The sequence below is a fragment of the Eurytemora carolleeae genome, unplaced genomic scaffold (genome assembly GCF_000591075.1).
Source record: "Eurytemora carolleeae unplaced genomic scaffold, Eaff_2.0 scaffold271, whole genome shotgun sequence".
Taxonomy (NCBI): domain Eukaryota; kingdom Metazoa; phylum Arthropoda; class Copepoda; order Calanoida; family Temoridae; genus Eurytemora; species Eurytemora carolleeae.
Window position 1 is genome coordinate 1 of NW_019396164.1, and position 17,324 is coordinate 17,324.

At 34.1% G+C, this 17,324-nt stretch overlaps 2 protein-coding genes across 2 annotated transcripts; both read right to left on the bottom strand.

Moving 5' to 3' along the window:
- Nucleotides 1–726: 726 nt before the first annotated feature.
- On the bottom strand, nucleotides 727–1,651 carry LOC111696914 (transaldolase; the record flags this gene model as incomplete). Its single annotated transcript, XM_023466702.1, is given in 2 exon segments — nucleotides 727–807; nucleotides 1,252–1,651. Coding segments are annotated over 2 exon segments (171 nt in total), but the record flags the coding sequence as incomplete, so codon positions are not given.
- Nucleotides 1,652–3,833: 2,182 nt separating this feature from the next.
- Nucleotides 3,834–12,383, bottom strand: LOC111696913 (serine/arginine repetitive matrix protein 1). Its single transcript, XM_023466701.1, has 12 exons — nucleotides 12,285–12,383; nucleotides 10,972–11,064; nucleotides 9,655–10,260; nucleotides 9,150–9,288; nucleotides 8,055–8,141; nucleotides 7,208–7,738; nucleotides 6,920–7,096; nucleotides 6,543–6,814; nucleotides 6,133–6,303; nucleotides 5,778–6,038; nucleotides 4,777–5,023; nucleotides 3,834–4,031 (listed from the first exon to the last, which is right to left on the bottom strand). The coding sequence occupies exons 1-12, from the start codon at nucleotides 12,377–12,379 to the stop codon at nucleotides 3,930–3,932; spliced, it is 2,781 nt and encodes a 926-aa protein (XP_023322469.1). The 5' UTR covers nucleotides 12,380–12,383; the 3' UTR covers nucleotides 3,834–3,929.
- Nucleotides 12,384–17,324: the final 4,941 nt, after the last annotated feature.

Here is a 17,324-nt window from a genome sequence, read left to right on the forward strand (position 1 = left end):
TGATATTTTTCCTCTTAACGCCCCTGAAGAAGTATATATTTATGATTTATCATTTCAAATAACTACAAAACATTTTTAGAATTTTACTTGCCTTTTTTTATTTAATTTTGCATTATTGGCACTGATTCCTCTTCATTTTTCAGGAGTCTGATGTGGATCAAAGGACCCACCTCACTGTTGGCTTTTTAGCCCCTGAACCATACAGGGCTCCTCCTGCAAGCTGAATCTGTCCTTGTTAGGCTATTTTGTCATGGTCTAATATTCTGTCAGACCTAAAATCTTGAAAACTAATGATACATCGGCAAAAAAATATTTATATATATAAATACCTGTTTTGGGCCAAATACCCCCCTTTCTACGCCCCTGATTAAGAAAAAAAAAATTTGAAATATTTTTATGCCCCTTATGGATTAAAAGAATATAGGTGCAAAGTTAGCACCATTTATCTCTATTATTACAAGAGTTATTACAAACTCCAGGAGACTAGTGAGGTCCTTTACAATATTTATATTTTTGCAACCTAATGTTGTAGAACTTCAATTTTTCAAACTATAAATTCTCCTAGTTCAAATAGTCAAAATTTGATACCTCAAGAGTTACACAATTAGGTTTAGGATATCTTAGGAATTTGAAAATAAGAGTTGATTTCTATATTATTTCTTCAATTTTAGAATTTAAATGTGGAAATCGTCATATTACTATATAAGTATAATCATATTTTTCTACCTTGTACTGCGGCATCTTCGCTGCGGCAAGAATAAGAGAAGGGTTGGTGGTTGCATCACGAGGTTGAAACTTGGCAATTGCCTAAAATATTTTAAAATAAAAAAATAAAAATCAAGACTTATACAATATGTTAACTTAGCTTAGCAATTTGCTTGATATATAAAAAATCAAGAAATCAAGCGATTGCCTGAAAAATTTCAAAACAAAAACAAAAATCTAGAAATACAACTTAGCAATTGCCTGAAAAATTTCAAAATAAAAAACAAAAAATCGAGAGTTATACAACTTGGCAATTGCCTGATATATTTCAAAATAATAATAAAAAAATATGAAGATTTATAAATACTTGGCAATTTTATGAAATATGTTATCTGTTAGAGTTTCACTGTTTTCTATGTTTCAAAGAATGTAAAATGCATAACTCGCAACTTACGAGAAGGTAAAAATCCGAAAAAAATTAAATGTTTCCAATATTTCCAGAAATTTAACCAACATTTTAAAACATTTAGATTTAAAAAATGTTACCTCAAAGTCCCCGGTGTCAGCCACGACGAGAGTTCCGCTAGCCTTCAACAGGTCCAAGGAGGACATGGCGGTCTTCTTGTTCTCAGACATTTTTAAGTTCTGGAATATAGTCGAGATCAATCTTCGTCATCACAGCCGAGGAATCGCCCAGACCACTCTTCATGTAGTGGAGCAGGTACAAAAGTGGTGTACAACACATTGGAGGTACAGTACAAGACAGTAGTCCCGTACATAATATGAGCAACAAAACAGAAAAAAGTTACAAATGTACATGTAAAAGTGAAAAATTTATAACTACCAAACGTTATGTAAAATGCATTTAGTTATAAAAGTTATAAAAGTTTAGTTACAAACCATTCAAAATGGAAAATATACTCAGAGTCCGTTAAAACAATTTCAAACATAAAACAAATCGGCCAGTTAAACGAAATATTTAAAAATAATAAAAAAAAATTTAACCGGAAATAAAAAAAAAATTAATTATGTCATGAGCAGAATTGTCGAACAAAACATTATTAAAATCACAAGACAATTAACTAGGACAAATAAGTTATTGTAGTTTAAGATCAACTTTTTAGCCCAGAGGCCGAATTTAAAGAATTTGAGCCGCGGCTTAAATTTGAGACGCGGCTCAAATATGGTTAGTTACACTTAAAATTGTAATTAATGTTTCAAGATTCAAGCCAGCGATTATTTGAAAATGATTTTTGGCGGATTTGAGACGCGGCTCAAATTCATTAAATTCGGACTCTGGAGTTACACTCTTAATTTTTCCCTTTTCGGTTGACCAACTGAACTCAGTATGAAAAAACATATCTTTGAAAAAAAAACCGTTAAAGTTTGTTTATGAAGGAAGGGATTAAATGAAAAGGAAACAACGTGTTTCAATGCATTTTCAAATATAGGCTTCTGATCTGTAGTTTGTAGTGGAACACGCACATTATAAGCTGTGGTTAACAATATTTTAAATATATAAGATATATATATATATATATGTATATATATATATATATATATACATATATCCGTGGCCAGGGTGGAAGATAAGTCAATACTGAAGCAAGGGAGCCACATTTCAACATTTCAGGGGTGTAGACAGTGTAAAAGTTTAGTTATATTGTACAAAATTCCAAAATAAAGTTTTATTTTTTTGATCATGTTTGATTGTTAAATTTTTGTCCCGTTCCTAAGACCAACCCCCCGAGTGTGGATATTTGCTAAATTAACAAATATTATAAATCCTTGAACGTTACGCGTTGTGGTCACATGGAATGTATAAATTAGATGGTTTGATGGTACAAGGAGGTAGGGGGTGGAGTTTACATACTCAACCAGAATTAAAGGGAGTGTTAACGAAAAATGAAAATGGGGTTCCCGCGACCAGAAAATCACATATAATCAAGTACAGATTACCGATTCACAACGGTACCCATGCCACCTTTATCTGATAAATAACGTGGAAGACAATATCGTTTTTATAAGCCTAGAAGTGTTCAATTCTGCTTTTTGTTAAATGTTATTCTTCAGTAGAAATGCGGAAGTCACTATTGCAGGAAACCACGATCAAAAATAATAAGTTTTCCGAATTGTAAAGACAAAGATTGAGAGAGTACCGTTGTGAATCTGGCCTTGCATTCTTGGCATGGAGGGTAACTTGAAATTACGCTTTAAGCTCAATTAAGAAATAAGTATACAAGCTCCCTTTGGATAGGTCCTTGATGTGCTTAAAACGCAATAGGACATGTTTGGAACATTGAATTAAAAAATCCACTGTAGCACTTGCGTACTTGCAAAAATAGACCAAATGTTTTTAATTGAAAAAAGCTCAGAATTATAAATCATCAGTCAAATAATTTTCAATGAAACCCCAAGTTAACTTTTATAAAACATTTACCAGTATTTAATTCTTTCGACAATAATTTTATAACAAACACTTCGCGAAGAGTGTTTTTTTTTGATTAATTATAGAAAAAGGTGGTATTCAACATTAGAATCACAATAAAATGCAATGCACCATAGTTTGGTGGTGTTCTTATTAAATAACACATTTATCATTGTTCAGTTGGATCAAACACACTCCAGCTGGAATATAAAATTCAAGTAGAAACTGTAAGAAACCAAATAAATAAAAATGATGATAAATGATTTATCATCGTGTACGCTGTACAGTGAACAGTGTGCAGTAGTGCAATGCAAATACAAATGTACTTGCGATTAAGTTGTTCTACTCACCCTTGATGAAAAACCCGGTTCCTGAAAACATAAACAAACACAACAACAACTATGTTTTCAATTTTCTTTATATCATTCTTTTTTCTCTGTTTTTCTTCTATTTTTTTTCTTTTTCTGAATGATCTCTTTTTTTATTTTTTTTTTTATTGAAAACATGAAACGAATGTTTGCTTCCTGGAGGACAAAATAATTAAAGAAAAAAATTGAATCATTCCATTTTATTAAGGTTTGGCCAAAATATCATTCCATTTTTTAAAGGTTTGGCCAAAATCTTAAGATACGGATCAGATATAATGCCTTCTTAGTTTTCTTAACGTTTCTGCCTTTTTTACACATTCACATGTTTATAAAATACCGGTTTATCCTTGGAAGCAAACAAATACATATACAAACTGTAATTAGTAAATATGTAGTTTTATTTTGTACGAGGTGTGAATCCCTCTTATTTATGAGTTGAGAAGTTTATCCCTCTCTATCTCCTGAATCCTTCTCAATCTCTTCTCGTTCTTCCTTTTCATCTTCTCCAGGATATCTTCTCCCTCGATGCTCTGCAGAATAAAAACTTTCATTTAACTCAGGTTGAAACTATTTCATCGAAAATTTCAAATCTTAAACAGTAGTAAATTAGATTTAGAAACAATGTGAAAAAATTGAAAAAATCAAAACTTATTAATTATTAACTGATAAAAAAAGTTCATACGGGAATGTAAATTATCGTCTATTTGTCCCTTTTTTTAGATATTGCAAAAATTGTTTTAGTTTAGGGTAAAAAAAAACAACAATTTTTTGATCCTCGAACTAATATCAATAACAAAAAACGATTTTTGCTTATAATTTCAAAAATTTTTATGAGATTTTTACTTTTCTAAACTCAGTTTTCAAGACGGATAATCTGGACCCCATCTTGATTTCTTTTGAAGACTATTTTTAAGGTTTACATTAGTGATTTGATTTGTACAAAAAAGTTGAAATGTGAATCTTTTTTGACTGTCTCAAAGAAAACTTTTGAACTGGTGCAAGGTGAATCTAAACACTGCCCCGTAGTTTGACCCTTCTAAACCAAGAAAAAAATTTTCACTCAAAAATATAAAGCCTAAGAAGCATTATCCCGATCAGAATTTTTTTACACTATTGGTTTAAGTTTTATTTATCAAATGTTAATTGGCAAAAACCGGAAATTTTATCATGCCAAGAAGAAAAGGGTCTGATTTAGAAAAAACTATTGACTTCATAAAAAGTTTATAATTACGACAACAAATATGATTCTTGTTAGAAATAATAAAAGAAACCTACCGCATCCAAATCTGTGATTTTTCTTTTCCCCACTTTCGGTGATTTTTTGTCCGGCAATCTAGATTTGTGGATTTTTTCAGCTGACCGGGGTTTCTCTGCAGACTTAACCTTGGATCCAGGACGGGTTTTATCTCCTGATCCGTCTAGTTTCTCTCCCAACCGTTCCCGTACATTCTTCTCCCCGTTGTTCTGGTTTAACTCCTCTCCGGAGCTAAACCTCAACCTTCCACTATCTCCGCTACTCATTCTGAAGTAAAAACTTTTTATTTAAAATATGTTCTTAATTCACTCGCCCCCCCCCCCTTCCCTGGAGGCTTCATTCAAGTCGAAGGAAACAACTGTTATTCTCTTTGATTGTTTTCTTTTTCATCTCTTGTCGGATTTTCCCTGTATCACCATAATTGAACTTAATTCCTTTAGTTTAAAAGTTTACGCACGCGGTGGATATAAGTTATCCCTGACCAAAGTTAAACCTTCCATATCAATTAAAATTTTACAAAATAAACTGCAGTGCTTAGTTCATTTTGATTTTGATGTGGATCCGGATCCGCACTGGAAAACAATGTATCCGGATCAAGGTCCTGAACATTTCTTCAAGATTTACTCATTTTTTTAACAAATGAATTTGTTTTGCTGAAACTTTGTGATATGGTGAACCATTCAGAAATTTTGATATTTTTGTGTTAATCTATTATTAGCCAACAATTTTGATTTGTGTTTTGAGAGCAACATTTTGGGTTTTAGTTATTATTTGGCCCCCTTTGATCCGGGGATCCACATATTTTTTCAGTTCCGAATCTGGATCCAGGAAGTCAATGCGGATCCAACGGATCCGGATCTTAAGCACTGAAATAAAGGAATCTGCGTTTTCTTAACAAAATGGATTATTTTTTAAAAGAGAAAGTTCAGTTTCTCAAACTATCGATTAATTTGATCTAATTTAGGTAAGAGTGAGAAAAATGAATAAAAAGGTAACTAATACTGATCCAGTGTTCTCTTACCTAGATTTAACTCTGGTATCATATATAACAGGACTTAGTTCCCTCTCAAAATATTTAAACACATCCTCCTCCTCCTCATCTAGCTCCTTCTCCTCCGTTTCGCTCAGCACAGCGCTCTTCTCTCTCTTCTTCTTCTTCTTTTTATCTTTCTTCTTCTTCTTAGTTTTCTTTTCCTTCTGTCTGATCATTTCTGCCATGATCTCCTCCTCGGTGAAGTTCAGGTTCTCTACTTTGTCCCCCAACCGTAAATGCAAAGATTTCCTAGAAAATAATATTTTTAATAAAAAAACTATTTTTTTTAACAAAAATCCAATATTTGTTTTTCTAATTGAAATAAAAAATAAAAAAGACTTACTTAAGTGTTGATTTAGGCGGAGAAGTTTTAACTCTGATTGGAATCTCCGGAGAAATTGAGACTTTTCGAACCATGATCCGCCTGTTCTCTCCTAGGACGGAGCGGGAGGGAGGAGACGGAGATTCATCCTCACTTAGAACTATCTTCTTCTTTTTCTTCTTCTTGATTATACTAAACAAATATCCATTAGAAATAATATTTAAATTTTGGCTGTAGATACAGACAAAACTCATTTCACATGTAACGCTAACTTCATAATTCTCGTAATCCGGAAGGATACAGTACAGGAGATCGTGGGGGAGGGGTGATTAGCCTTGAGCATTGGTGAAATCAAGAAGTCGATAGAGAGAAATACATTTAGAACAATTTTCGAGGATAACGAATTAAAAATTAAAAATGATGAAGCAAACCTTTCATTTGGAGGAACAACTTTTCTTCCTTTGGATGGAACAATAGGACCAAGATCATCAAGATCTATATCTTCTAGTTCCGGAGTCTGTGTTCTCCGTTCCACTTCCTCCTCCTCCTCATCTCTTTGCAGTAGTTCGACTCGCTGGGGTAGATCGTTCCTTCTACTCTGTTCGTCCCGGCGCTGCAGATCATCTCGTCTGTGTTGGTAAGGAGGTTCTTCCGCTTCTTTTAACTGTTTTCTCTTGTGCAACTGAACCCGTAGATCAGTAACCTGGAGATAATTCTTATAATTCTTTCAATTATAAAGATTTGGTTGGGGAATATAATTCCCCTTCCCCCGTAAAATATTAAGTTAACTTGTGAAGGAGGGGGATACCTGCATTTTTCTCGGAGAAGATAAGCCAGCATCTCGACCTATTCTACCGTTCTCGTTCATGTCAAATTCATGTCTGTGCTCCGGGAGCATTTCATCCAACCTCTCGCTCCGTGGGTTCAAATCTCCAGAGCTGGTTCTCAGGGAGATCTTTTTTGGTTCAGACGCTTTCACAACATTCTTAACAAGAAAATCATAAGTAAGCACAAAATATAATTATCAAATAAAACAATTATCAGGATTATAAAACATGTGTGCTCGGTGGGAAGCTAGATGTCTAATAGCACAAACCTGTGCTTGGAATTTTTTTCTTCGAGCTTCAAGCCTTTCCCTCTCCGGGGTTGGAAGTTTAGAAATTCTCTCCTCATATTCTCTTCTCCCTCTCTCCTCCCGTTCTAACTTGGTCTCCTTCTGTTCTCCGTTCATCTCCGTCTCATCTTTAGGACGGGAACTCCTCTCTCCCTTTTTCATTCCACCAACCGGAGACGGGCGATTGATTCGTCCTCTTGAGTTCGAATCGCGTTGGAAAGGAGAATTTCTCACGGGAGATCGTCTTCGTCTCCAGTGATCACCATCCGGACTTAAGCTCGGTGTTCGTCCGTTCTCATGACGTTTTACTTTAATTTTCTTTCTTAACTTCTTTCCGTCGATTATCTTTCGTTCTGTTTGTATTCTGGGTTTTTTCTCTTGTTTCTTCTCAGCCGGTTTATTTTCGGCCAACACCTCGTCCGCGAATTCGTCCAAGTACTTGGAGAACTCGTCTACCTCGGCTGTAGCGTCAAGCTTCAGGACATCGTCCATACTTGGATCTGTCTCGTCGGTCTTAATATTTTCAAATTAAATTCAGTTAAAAATAATATGATATTTTAAACAGATATACAGAAGTTTGAAGATTTTTTAAAGAAACCAAATTTAAAGCGGAACATAAAAAAAAACTTTTGTAAGGTATATTTCAGTTACATCAATAAATGAGTTTTTATTTTGGTAAACTGCATCAAAGAGAGTTAATAAAGCTTAGAAGATATTTTAAAAAGCATCAATATTAGTTTAAAAGCTTGGAAATGAAGATGCCCCACCCCCCCTATGGTTCTTTAAAATATATTTCCCCATTAGAAAATTTGTTAGAAGACAGACTTACCTTTTTGCTTTCCGAGTTCTTTATATCATTCACCACGTCTTTACTTTTAGTCTGATCGTCCTGACTTAGATTTTCCTTCTCCTTATCCTTAACAAGTTCCAGTTAAATTGGTATTTAGGGATCGGTATTCATTCATTACTCACGATTCAAATCTTAGTTCAAGTAGTTAGAAAAAAACGAACATTGTTTGTTGTTACTTGACCAATTATCAGTTAATTCACGTTGAGAAATAAATCTTACATGTTTGTAGGTTATGTAGCTCTGTGCACAGAGAGAAACATATGCAAAAGCACATTTCCTCCCATGGTAAGATTTAGAAAAAGAGCTCTCAGGTTTTATCAACAAACTTTCTTACAATTATGATAATTATAATTTGTTTGTTTTATGAATTAACCAATATTAGGTCAAGTAAAAACATACAATGATCGTATTTTTAGTACAATTTGAAAAATCCTAAAAACCTGATATTTGAGTACAACCAAGATGTAACTTGCCTTGAATTAAGGAAAACGTATGAATATTTTGCTTACAGTTTCCGAGAAATAAAAAAACTTGATTGTGAAAGTTCCATTTTTCATTATTTTATTCCAGCTGAAACTAATCTAATAATTTGCACAAGTTCATTCAAACATTTTACTCGTTCTCAATATATAATTCAAATTCAATTTCAGGAGTTTCAAAAATGAGCTCTAGGAGCTATCCAATCTCTGGATAAGAAAATCAACAGTGCAAATTTTAAATACTGAATAATTAGGCTGTATTGACGCTTTAAACCCTTATCTGTCTATGAACTTCATATTTTTTACGTTTATCATTTAAAACAAACAAAATTTTAGATTTTGCAATTTTTTCCACTTCTTTTCAGATTTCCAATAGATCTATTTTAAATCCTTTTTTTCAGTTCTGGACGTTCAAAAATTTCTCTAGGTAAGGTTCCAAAGTTAGACATTTTATTTTAAGGGGTTTTATTCGCTGAATTGGGGTAAATATATGATTTTAAAGGTAAAATAAAATATTTTAGATAAAAAAGTATGAAAAAAAATAAAGAAACTTACCGTAGAAATTCTAAGAAAATATAAACCCCTGGCATATTACCTTGATCACTGGTTTTGTTTCAATCTTACTCTCCTCCTTCTCGTCCTCATCCTCCGTCGGAGGATTTGTATCCGTCTCCCACTCAGATACACTTGGTTCCCTTGGAGGCCGGGGAGCAGGAGGCCCTCGTCTTGGAGATCTATACAAGCTTAATAATTACACGGAGTAGTTCATGAATAAAACAAAGTTTTCAACTTTAAAACATTAGACTGTCTAGTGTTTATAATCGAATGTGTTAAGGTCCAGAATTTAAAAAATTCTGTTATTTGAAGAATTAAAATATGGGGTTGGGTTACGAAGATATGAGGAATGAATATTAAGTTGGACTTATTTTTGATATTTCTGATTTTAGTCACACAACTCAAGGAATAAACCCATACAAATTTACTCTCTTCGCAGCGCAATTTAAGTCGCTATGATATCAAATGTTTTACAATTACGGATGCAACAAATTATTACTGTAAAAGAAGATTTAAAGGTTGAATAATTAATATTGAATAATAACCTGCGCTGATGAGGAGCTGAGCGAGGGGATCTAGGTCGGGTTGGATCTACACGTCGAGGAGATTTACGTCCGTCAAACGGAGATCGACGGGGTCCCGGCGGGGTTCGTCGCATGGGCGATCTTCTCATAGGAGGAGAGCGTCTTCCTGGAGACCATCTTCTGGGCGGCGATCTATACGGAGATCCAACCCGTCTCCGGGGTGGGGATCGTCTTATGGGGGAGAATGATCGCCTCCGTTCGTATGATCTTGATCTAGATCTGTATCTCCAGTGTTGGACTGGACTAGGCGGAGAGTTTAATCTGCGTGTGCGGGGCGGAGAGACGGGTCTGAAAGGGGGCGGAGCTACCAGGGGGTTGAAGGGGGGTGGAGGAGCATGTGGACTGTAGTATGGTAGAGGAATGTTGGTAAGTAGAGGAAGGGTTGGAACAGGAACAAGGGTCTGAGCAACTTCTTCCTGCTGGGTGATGATTGATACTAGATTGGTTCGCGACCTGTGCGCAGTTATAACAAATTCAGGACGCTTCTCCTCTTCAACTTTAGGCTTAACAGGTTCAGCTTTGGTGGCATTCTTCTCCTTCAATTTGATCGACTCAAGTGCTGCAATTCTAATTAAAAAATTATTTCATTTCTATTCTCAAGTTTTAAATGATATTTCCATATCGTTAGGATAATAAAAAACAAGAAATTGTAAAAAAAAACTCTGATCAATGTTAATAATATTTGTCTACATTGGCCAAGATTTGCCAAATCAATAAAAAGTCTGAGAGGGTATTTGAGGGTATATGTAAAGTTGTCATCTCGGTTTGGAGGCGGTCTGGGGGTCCATAACAGGGCCTCTTTTTCAGATTTCTTTTCCTATGTACGATCATAACTCATGACTCCCTGGACCGATTTGCCTCAAATTTTGACTGGGTTACTCGAGAAAACCACGGAAATTTTCTTAGTTAAGTTTTAAGATTCAAGTAGAGTGGGCCAGCTTTTATGGGGAAAAATAGCTGAAATCGTAATTTAAGACAAAGTGCAGGAAAACGGTATAACTAGAAATACTCTGGATAACGCTGGGTTTCCAAGCTAGTAATACATAAACTACACAAGGACACTTTCATGATTAGTTTTTTGTTCTTCTATCAAAAACGATTGACTTCAGCTCCGTAAGTGTAAACATTTGGACCCCCGGTATAAATAGTTGCCTTACAACTAACTCAAAAGAAAAACTTTTTCAAGAATTGTGGGATAATTATAGTTTCAGATGAAGCCGAAATGAAAAACCGTCAACAAATTGATAATCGATAAACAAGAGACACAATGTTAAATACCTGAGAGCAAGAAGTTCGTCGTCATCGTCTTCATCCTCGGCTACAGTTTCACCAACAGTACCAGATGTATTTGCATCCGTTGCTCCGTTTACACTAAACCATTAGAAAATTATTGATCAAATTATCACTTAAAGCTCGGAGCTGTAAGTGTAACTTTCAGTAACCCTTTATTGATAGAGGTTCATGTCCGATTTTCAACAATACCATGGGAAGCTTTGTCTGATCAAGTATGAATTAGATCTCCATGTCTTTGTGTTTTAAATACTACTTATTTCATTAGTGATTTTCTTACTAAAGTGACTTGCGCATTTTAATGTAGTAATTATCAGAATTAAACTACATATTCCATAAAATTTAATCTGATAAAGGTTTCAAGGATACTAATTAGTGTGGTATTTGCTTACTTTAATTAATAACTTAGTTAAAGCCCCTGCGTACACAAAAGTTTAGAACATAATAACAATTGAGTTATAAATCAATGTAATAATCAATGTGATATTCAATAATAATCCATTAATCTGATAATCACTGTTAGTAATTTTAAAAGAAAGAATAGTACAATCGAAGGGTTATAATTGAAAAATTGTTAGGTGAAATTAATTATTGCAGCTTTGAACGAGGGTATATTTAGAAGGAGGAGAGATAGGAAGATCTCTATGGAAGATCAAAATATTGGACATAAATTTTTGAAAAATATTTCTTAGCATCTGGGAATAACAGTTTCGAGGGGATTTTTTTGGCTTACTCCTGTGATGTACTCTCCAAGGATCTAACCTGGGTATATATTTAAGGAATCCCCCCCCCCAAGTATATATTTCAAGAATCCTCCCCCCGAGGTATATATTTCAAGAATTTTGCAAAGGATTTTCGATGATCGGGGAAAATGGACATCTAAGCAAGTTTTTCATTCTTTCTGAATCTTTTAATCAGTGCTTAGGATCCATTTAATTTTTACGCGGATCCGGATCCGCACTGCAAAAAACGGATCCGGATCCAAATCCGGATCAGGAACAAGGTTATTTCCAGGTTATTCATGTTAAAACTTGATGACAAATTCAGAAATCAGGAAATTTTTTTATAATCTCTCTTTTTACAATAGTTCAGATATCGATAATTTGTCCCTTGGATCTGCATAGAAATTGTCCTTGCCTAACCTAACCCTTAAATAATACAAAATAAATATTTTTTGATGAAAAAGTTGGGATCTAGGTGATGTACAATATTGATAGGAGGGGGGGGGGNGGGGGGGGTAAAAAAATCGTTCTCTAAGATTGACCCTAATTGTAGTACTCCTTGACGATTATCTATTCTACCTGGATTGTGAAGTATCTTCTGTTGGTTTAGTATCCAGACTAGACTCTGTCAAGGTTGTATCTAAACTTGTATCTTCAAAAGAAGATGCCATCATCTATCTGAATTATTGAAAATAATCGATTGATCTTTATGAAATATGTGTCGGATACATTTTATAGCTGCGACTTCCTTGTCGAGCTAGTCCGGGATATCGCAGCTACATCACAACTAGAAAATAACCTAACCTGCCTGTTGGATCAAATACTCATTATATTGCCATTTTCAAAGTCTTATTTAGTAAAGAGGTGGAGAAAGAGTTTCTTGGTTAAAAAAAAACGATTGATATAATTAGAAAATATATCGGTCAGGCGACTCGAGTTAAAGTAAGCTCTTGCGTCTACAAGATATTTTTTTTGAAATCAGAGTTGTAATTTTTCATATAAACATTTCCAGGGCTGCCCTGGGCTTGAAAGTTTAGTAGAAGGATTGTAAAATATGTCCCAGGCCAAACCCGTGATTCATTTTCAAGAAATAATTCATTTCAACTCACAATATATTTAATAAACTGTATCCAATGAATCCAATTGAATTTGTAATTGTAAATGTCTTAATTTTTAGGTTACAATTTTTCCGAGGATTTTGATGCGATTGAAAGCGCAGAATAAGAGAAATGCCACTGAATACTCACAAACTTTCTTTTGCAGCCTTGACTGTCGTCTTTGCTTGAATTTGTGAAAGTTGCCAATAATCATAAGGGTGAAATATCATTTGCACTAATGATTGATCGGACTAACGTACATTCGTACTATAACGTTCATTCGAACTAAAGTTCATTCGCACTATAGTGCGACTGAACAATTAATTGTTCAATCCAACTAAAATCCACGTGGAAGGTTTTTTAAGCAAGTGGAGAACTATTTTTTTAACTTCTAGCGGAATTCGGTTAATTGATTGCAAGGGCGTATACAGAAATAAATGTAGGGGGGGGCAAGATTTTTTTTTGCCCCCCCCTAGGAGCTCCTAGGGGGGGGCAAAATTCGAACTGTAAATTCATAACACTTGGCTTCTTGGATATCAGGCATAAGTATAAGATACTTAAAAGGCACACATACAGTCCAAATAATTACCTTCTAAGCATTATTTCTAAAAAATCGACATTTTATTATACTTTTATAGGTATATTTAGTATTTAAACTAGAGATAGTAAAAGACATTNTTCAGTTGTTTTTGATATCGGCCATCTATGCAGGTTTATTGCTGACATTGTTGTAATGAGAACTTCCCTTTGTCAGCTGCATTACATGTATCAGTGTCTTGCAGTAATTTAGAAAGAAATTAAAAGACCTCCTAGCCTTAACTGCATTCGGCTAGGTTCAAGGTGATTTGGTGTACCCCCTAGGAAAGGAACATCCATGATACCAATGATGAGCTCTCTCAGAATTAGTTTTGATTAAGATTCCACAGCAAGCAGTTTCTGAGTTCCACTATATCTGCTCGTGAAGTAGGATAAGGTTGGAATTTAGGAGGTAGGCGGATGAGGATGGGGGTGTAAGGGTAACAGGTATGAGATATACCATAGTCCTCACTTTTAACGTGTAAATTCCCACGTGGACAGATTTTTTAAAGAAAAAATAACCCGCTAAGCATGCTGTCCCATCGCTATAAAACACGGGGAGTGTGTCTTTTGCCTATCATTGTCAGAGGTCTGCCATGAGTAATCCAGTTTCCATTTTGAGAAGGGTGAAAAACCAGGTTATGGTATTTGATTTAAAGTCTATTGAAGGCTCTGTTCCCCCTTAAAACCTGTATCAACGTGTACTTCATCTCTGATGTTTTGAGTTTCTGTATTCCTTCAGTATTCATCTTTATTACTATAATCTTGTTCCGGATTAGTCACGCTTTCCACTCAGTTGTGGTCGTTGTGGAGAGAAGGTCCTTGCTATCTAGACTTCTATACAAGTACAACGCACATAGCGCCCTTTCTCTCAACAGCCTTAGAAAGCTCTGCTGACACCCCTGGGATACACACTCACCCTTAAAATATTATTATAGTACAAATGAGCATATTTTAGTAAACATGAACAAAAAATGTTCGATCGAACTAATCTAAAATTTCACCAGTGCCCATAAAATATTATTAGTACAAAGCAAAGATAATATATATATAGATATGCAGGCAGGTAGAAACGTCCTTCCTAAATTGCGTGTAGCAGACAACTAATTTTTGTCCCTCTGAGATAAAGTGCAAGGAGAGACATCTATAGCAAATTGATTACTTTCTATATTCCTTTCTCCCCTTAAACTTGCACATTTAAACTTTGTTTAGTAAAATTCCTACCTCAGTTTTATTTGCATTGATTAATTTGTTTCATTAAGTACAATATGCAGTATACATTGTTGATACTATAGTACGCATTTAGTGTTATCACGCATAAACAAAGTAATAAATTAGCAACAATCCAGAGGATAAAATGCCATGCGTACGACAGAGATGGTGCTGATCGTACTTTTTCTCAAGACCTTAAAATTTATACCTGCCTGCATATCTCTATATATATTATCTTTGGTACAAAGGAACATATTTTATAAGTGCAAATGAATTGAAAAAATGAGTATACTCAAATGAGTATACTCAAATCCAATATATATATATACTCCACTTAACTGACCTACGCCAAATCCGCTATACTATACATCCGACAGCTAGTATCACGTGGTTTTACAGCTGCTAGATGGACTTTTGGCCGCAGTGCCAGGCCATAGCCTGTCCTAGCCGCGTCGCTCGGCCCCCTAGCCTGTCCTAGCCGCAGCGCTCAGCCCAGAAATTGTCTTAACCTAACCTAACCCTCAAATAATACAAAAATAAACAGCTGGCTTAGGTCCGATATTGCCGTAGGTCGGAAAGTTAGTAGTTCAGAAGTTCAGTGGGGGGGATGTTGCGTAGACGATGTAACATTACCTATAAGATTTCTCCTGAGCTCCACTGGTTCGCCAATAAACCCCATTTTAAAGGTTAACCAATAAACATTTCAACGTGGTGAGATGAACCTAGTTTTATAACCCACATGAAGATAATTGAAAACCAGATACCTTTCATACCCAACTAATCTTTTTAATAAAGTTATATGCACCATTTTAAACGTGGTTCAAGGAATTGAGTTTTTGCCAGTGCCACTATAACTCTGATTGTATAATCCTCATATCATACATCGTTGCAAATCCATGTCGTAGATCTGAGATATTTCAAACTATGAATTCTGAGGCCAAATTTGAAGAATTTGAGTTACGGCTTGAATTTGAGACGCGGCTCAAAAATGGTACTAGCTCCACATAAAATTGTATTCTATTTTTCAAGATTTAAGCCGCAGTCGGCACTCAATTGAAACCGGTTTTGGGGGAATTTGTGACGCGACTCAAATTCATTAAATTCGGACTGTCATATTAAATGATCTAAGTTTGAAATATCTTAGGTTTAACTATCAGGTTTCAAAGACAATTATATGATTTGAGTTTGTGGCAAAGACTCAATTCCTTGTTATAACTGCTAAAATATCTGAAAATAAAAACATAAATCAGAAATCCATTCATGCTTTTTAAATCATACATTAAATAAAAACATGAGCAAGATTAACACTAGTTCATGAAAATGTAAATGATTATTTTGAAAATTTAGAGATTGAAATGTAAATTTTCTGTTCTAATCTTTATTCTGTGTAGACTTGTAGAGTGTATAACTGGAAAGTGGCAGAAATTTGTGAATATTTAATGAACAACAAGCGCCCAGTGAATTTGCAGTCTTTTGCAAGAAATTTTGCAAATCGAAAATCTATACATTGGAAATAAATAAATTGTCGCCTGATACAATTCTTTTCTTTTTTAAAAGAAATATTGTGTGGTTTGCAGTATTGGCAGGGTTTAAACCCAGATAAACAATCTAAAAATTTGACAATGCAATGTTACTTTTTTCTTACAATTGTTTTTTTTTTTAAGAGACAAATTATTTCAAGATTTAGTTTAGCGAATAAATTGATCATTTTTTGTTGTCATTTAAATTTTTTTTTAATTTGTTCTTTTCTTTTTGATCCTTCAGCATCAAACCCATTGAGATAAATTGAAAAAAATACTGATTCAACAATTTAAACATAGCATTTTATATTTTTTTTATGAAATATCTTTTAATTTTGAAAGTATTAGTAATAAGTATATATTTTATTTAAAATTAATTAGAATTAAGTATTGATACGATCAGAGTAAGTCAGAGTAAGTCCCACCCCTAGAAATAAGTCAAAGTATGAAAGAATAGCAGTGCATAATTCAGCTCATTTTGGAAAATGTCAAGTGGTGATGTAAGATTGAAAACTTGCATTTTTTCAATCATTAAACCCTATTGAGAAGAATAAAAATGATTTGGTTTCTAATATGCAACCGGATGAATTTGCTTTTTTATATTGCGCGTACAATTGAAAAAGAGGAGCTAAGCGGTCACAAAGTCGTCCAGTAATGTCACAAAAATCTCCTACTCTCTAGTTCGGTGTAGATGAACAATAAACTACAACGCTATTGTATTATACAATTTTGTATATTTGAAGCAAACATATAAATATTCAGTTCAAATTTCTCTAAATTCCACACCTATACCCGCTATATTTTGTATATTTGAAGCAAACCTATAAATATTCAGCTCAAACTTCTCTAAATTCCACACCTATACCCGCTATATTCGGTGTGAAATATATGTTTGTAATCAAAATAATCTAAAAAAGTTAGGAATGTTTGTTTGAAATCAATTGAAAAGGTTTGAACAAGAAATCTTTCTTCTAAACTTAATCTTATTAAAATTATATTTTGATCAGAGAAAACAATGATTTCACAGCAAAAATAATGAAGCATTTGATCGAGAATAGACTAGGTTTATAAAACACATCTCTTTAGACTAAATACCATATTGTTTTTTTTTCTCAATAATTTATTTGAAACAAAATATGATGTTAATTTATTCAATTATTTAAACTAGAGTTGCAATCAGTCTAAAATATATATAAATATAAATATCTTTCTAC

Excerpts from the sequence above, each read along its gene's own strand:
- LOC111696913 (XM_023466701.1), bottom strand. The coding sequence starts at position 12,379 with ATGATGGCATCTTCTTTTGAAGATACAAGTTTAGATACAACCTTGACA. Across the intron at positions 7,739-8,054 it reads AGAACTCGGAAAGCAAAAAG|ACCGACGAGACAGATCCAAG; the intron begins GTAAGTCTGTCT and ends GAAAATATTAAG. Across the intron at positions 7,097-7,207 it reads GAAAAAAATTCCAAGCACAG|AATGTTGTGAAAGCGTCTGA; the intron begins GTTTGTGCTATT and ends TTTCTTGTTAAG.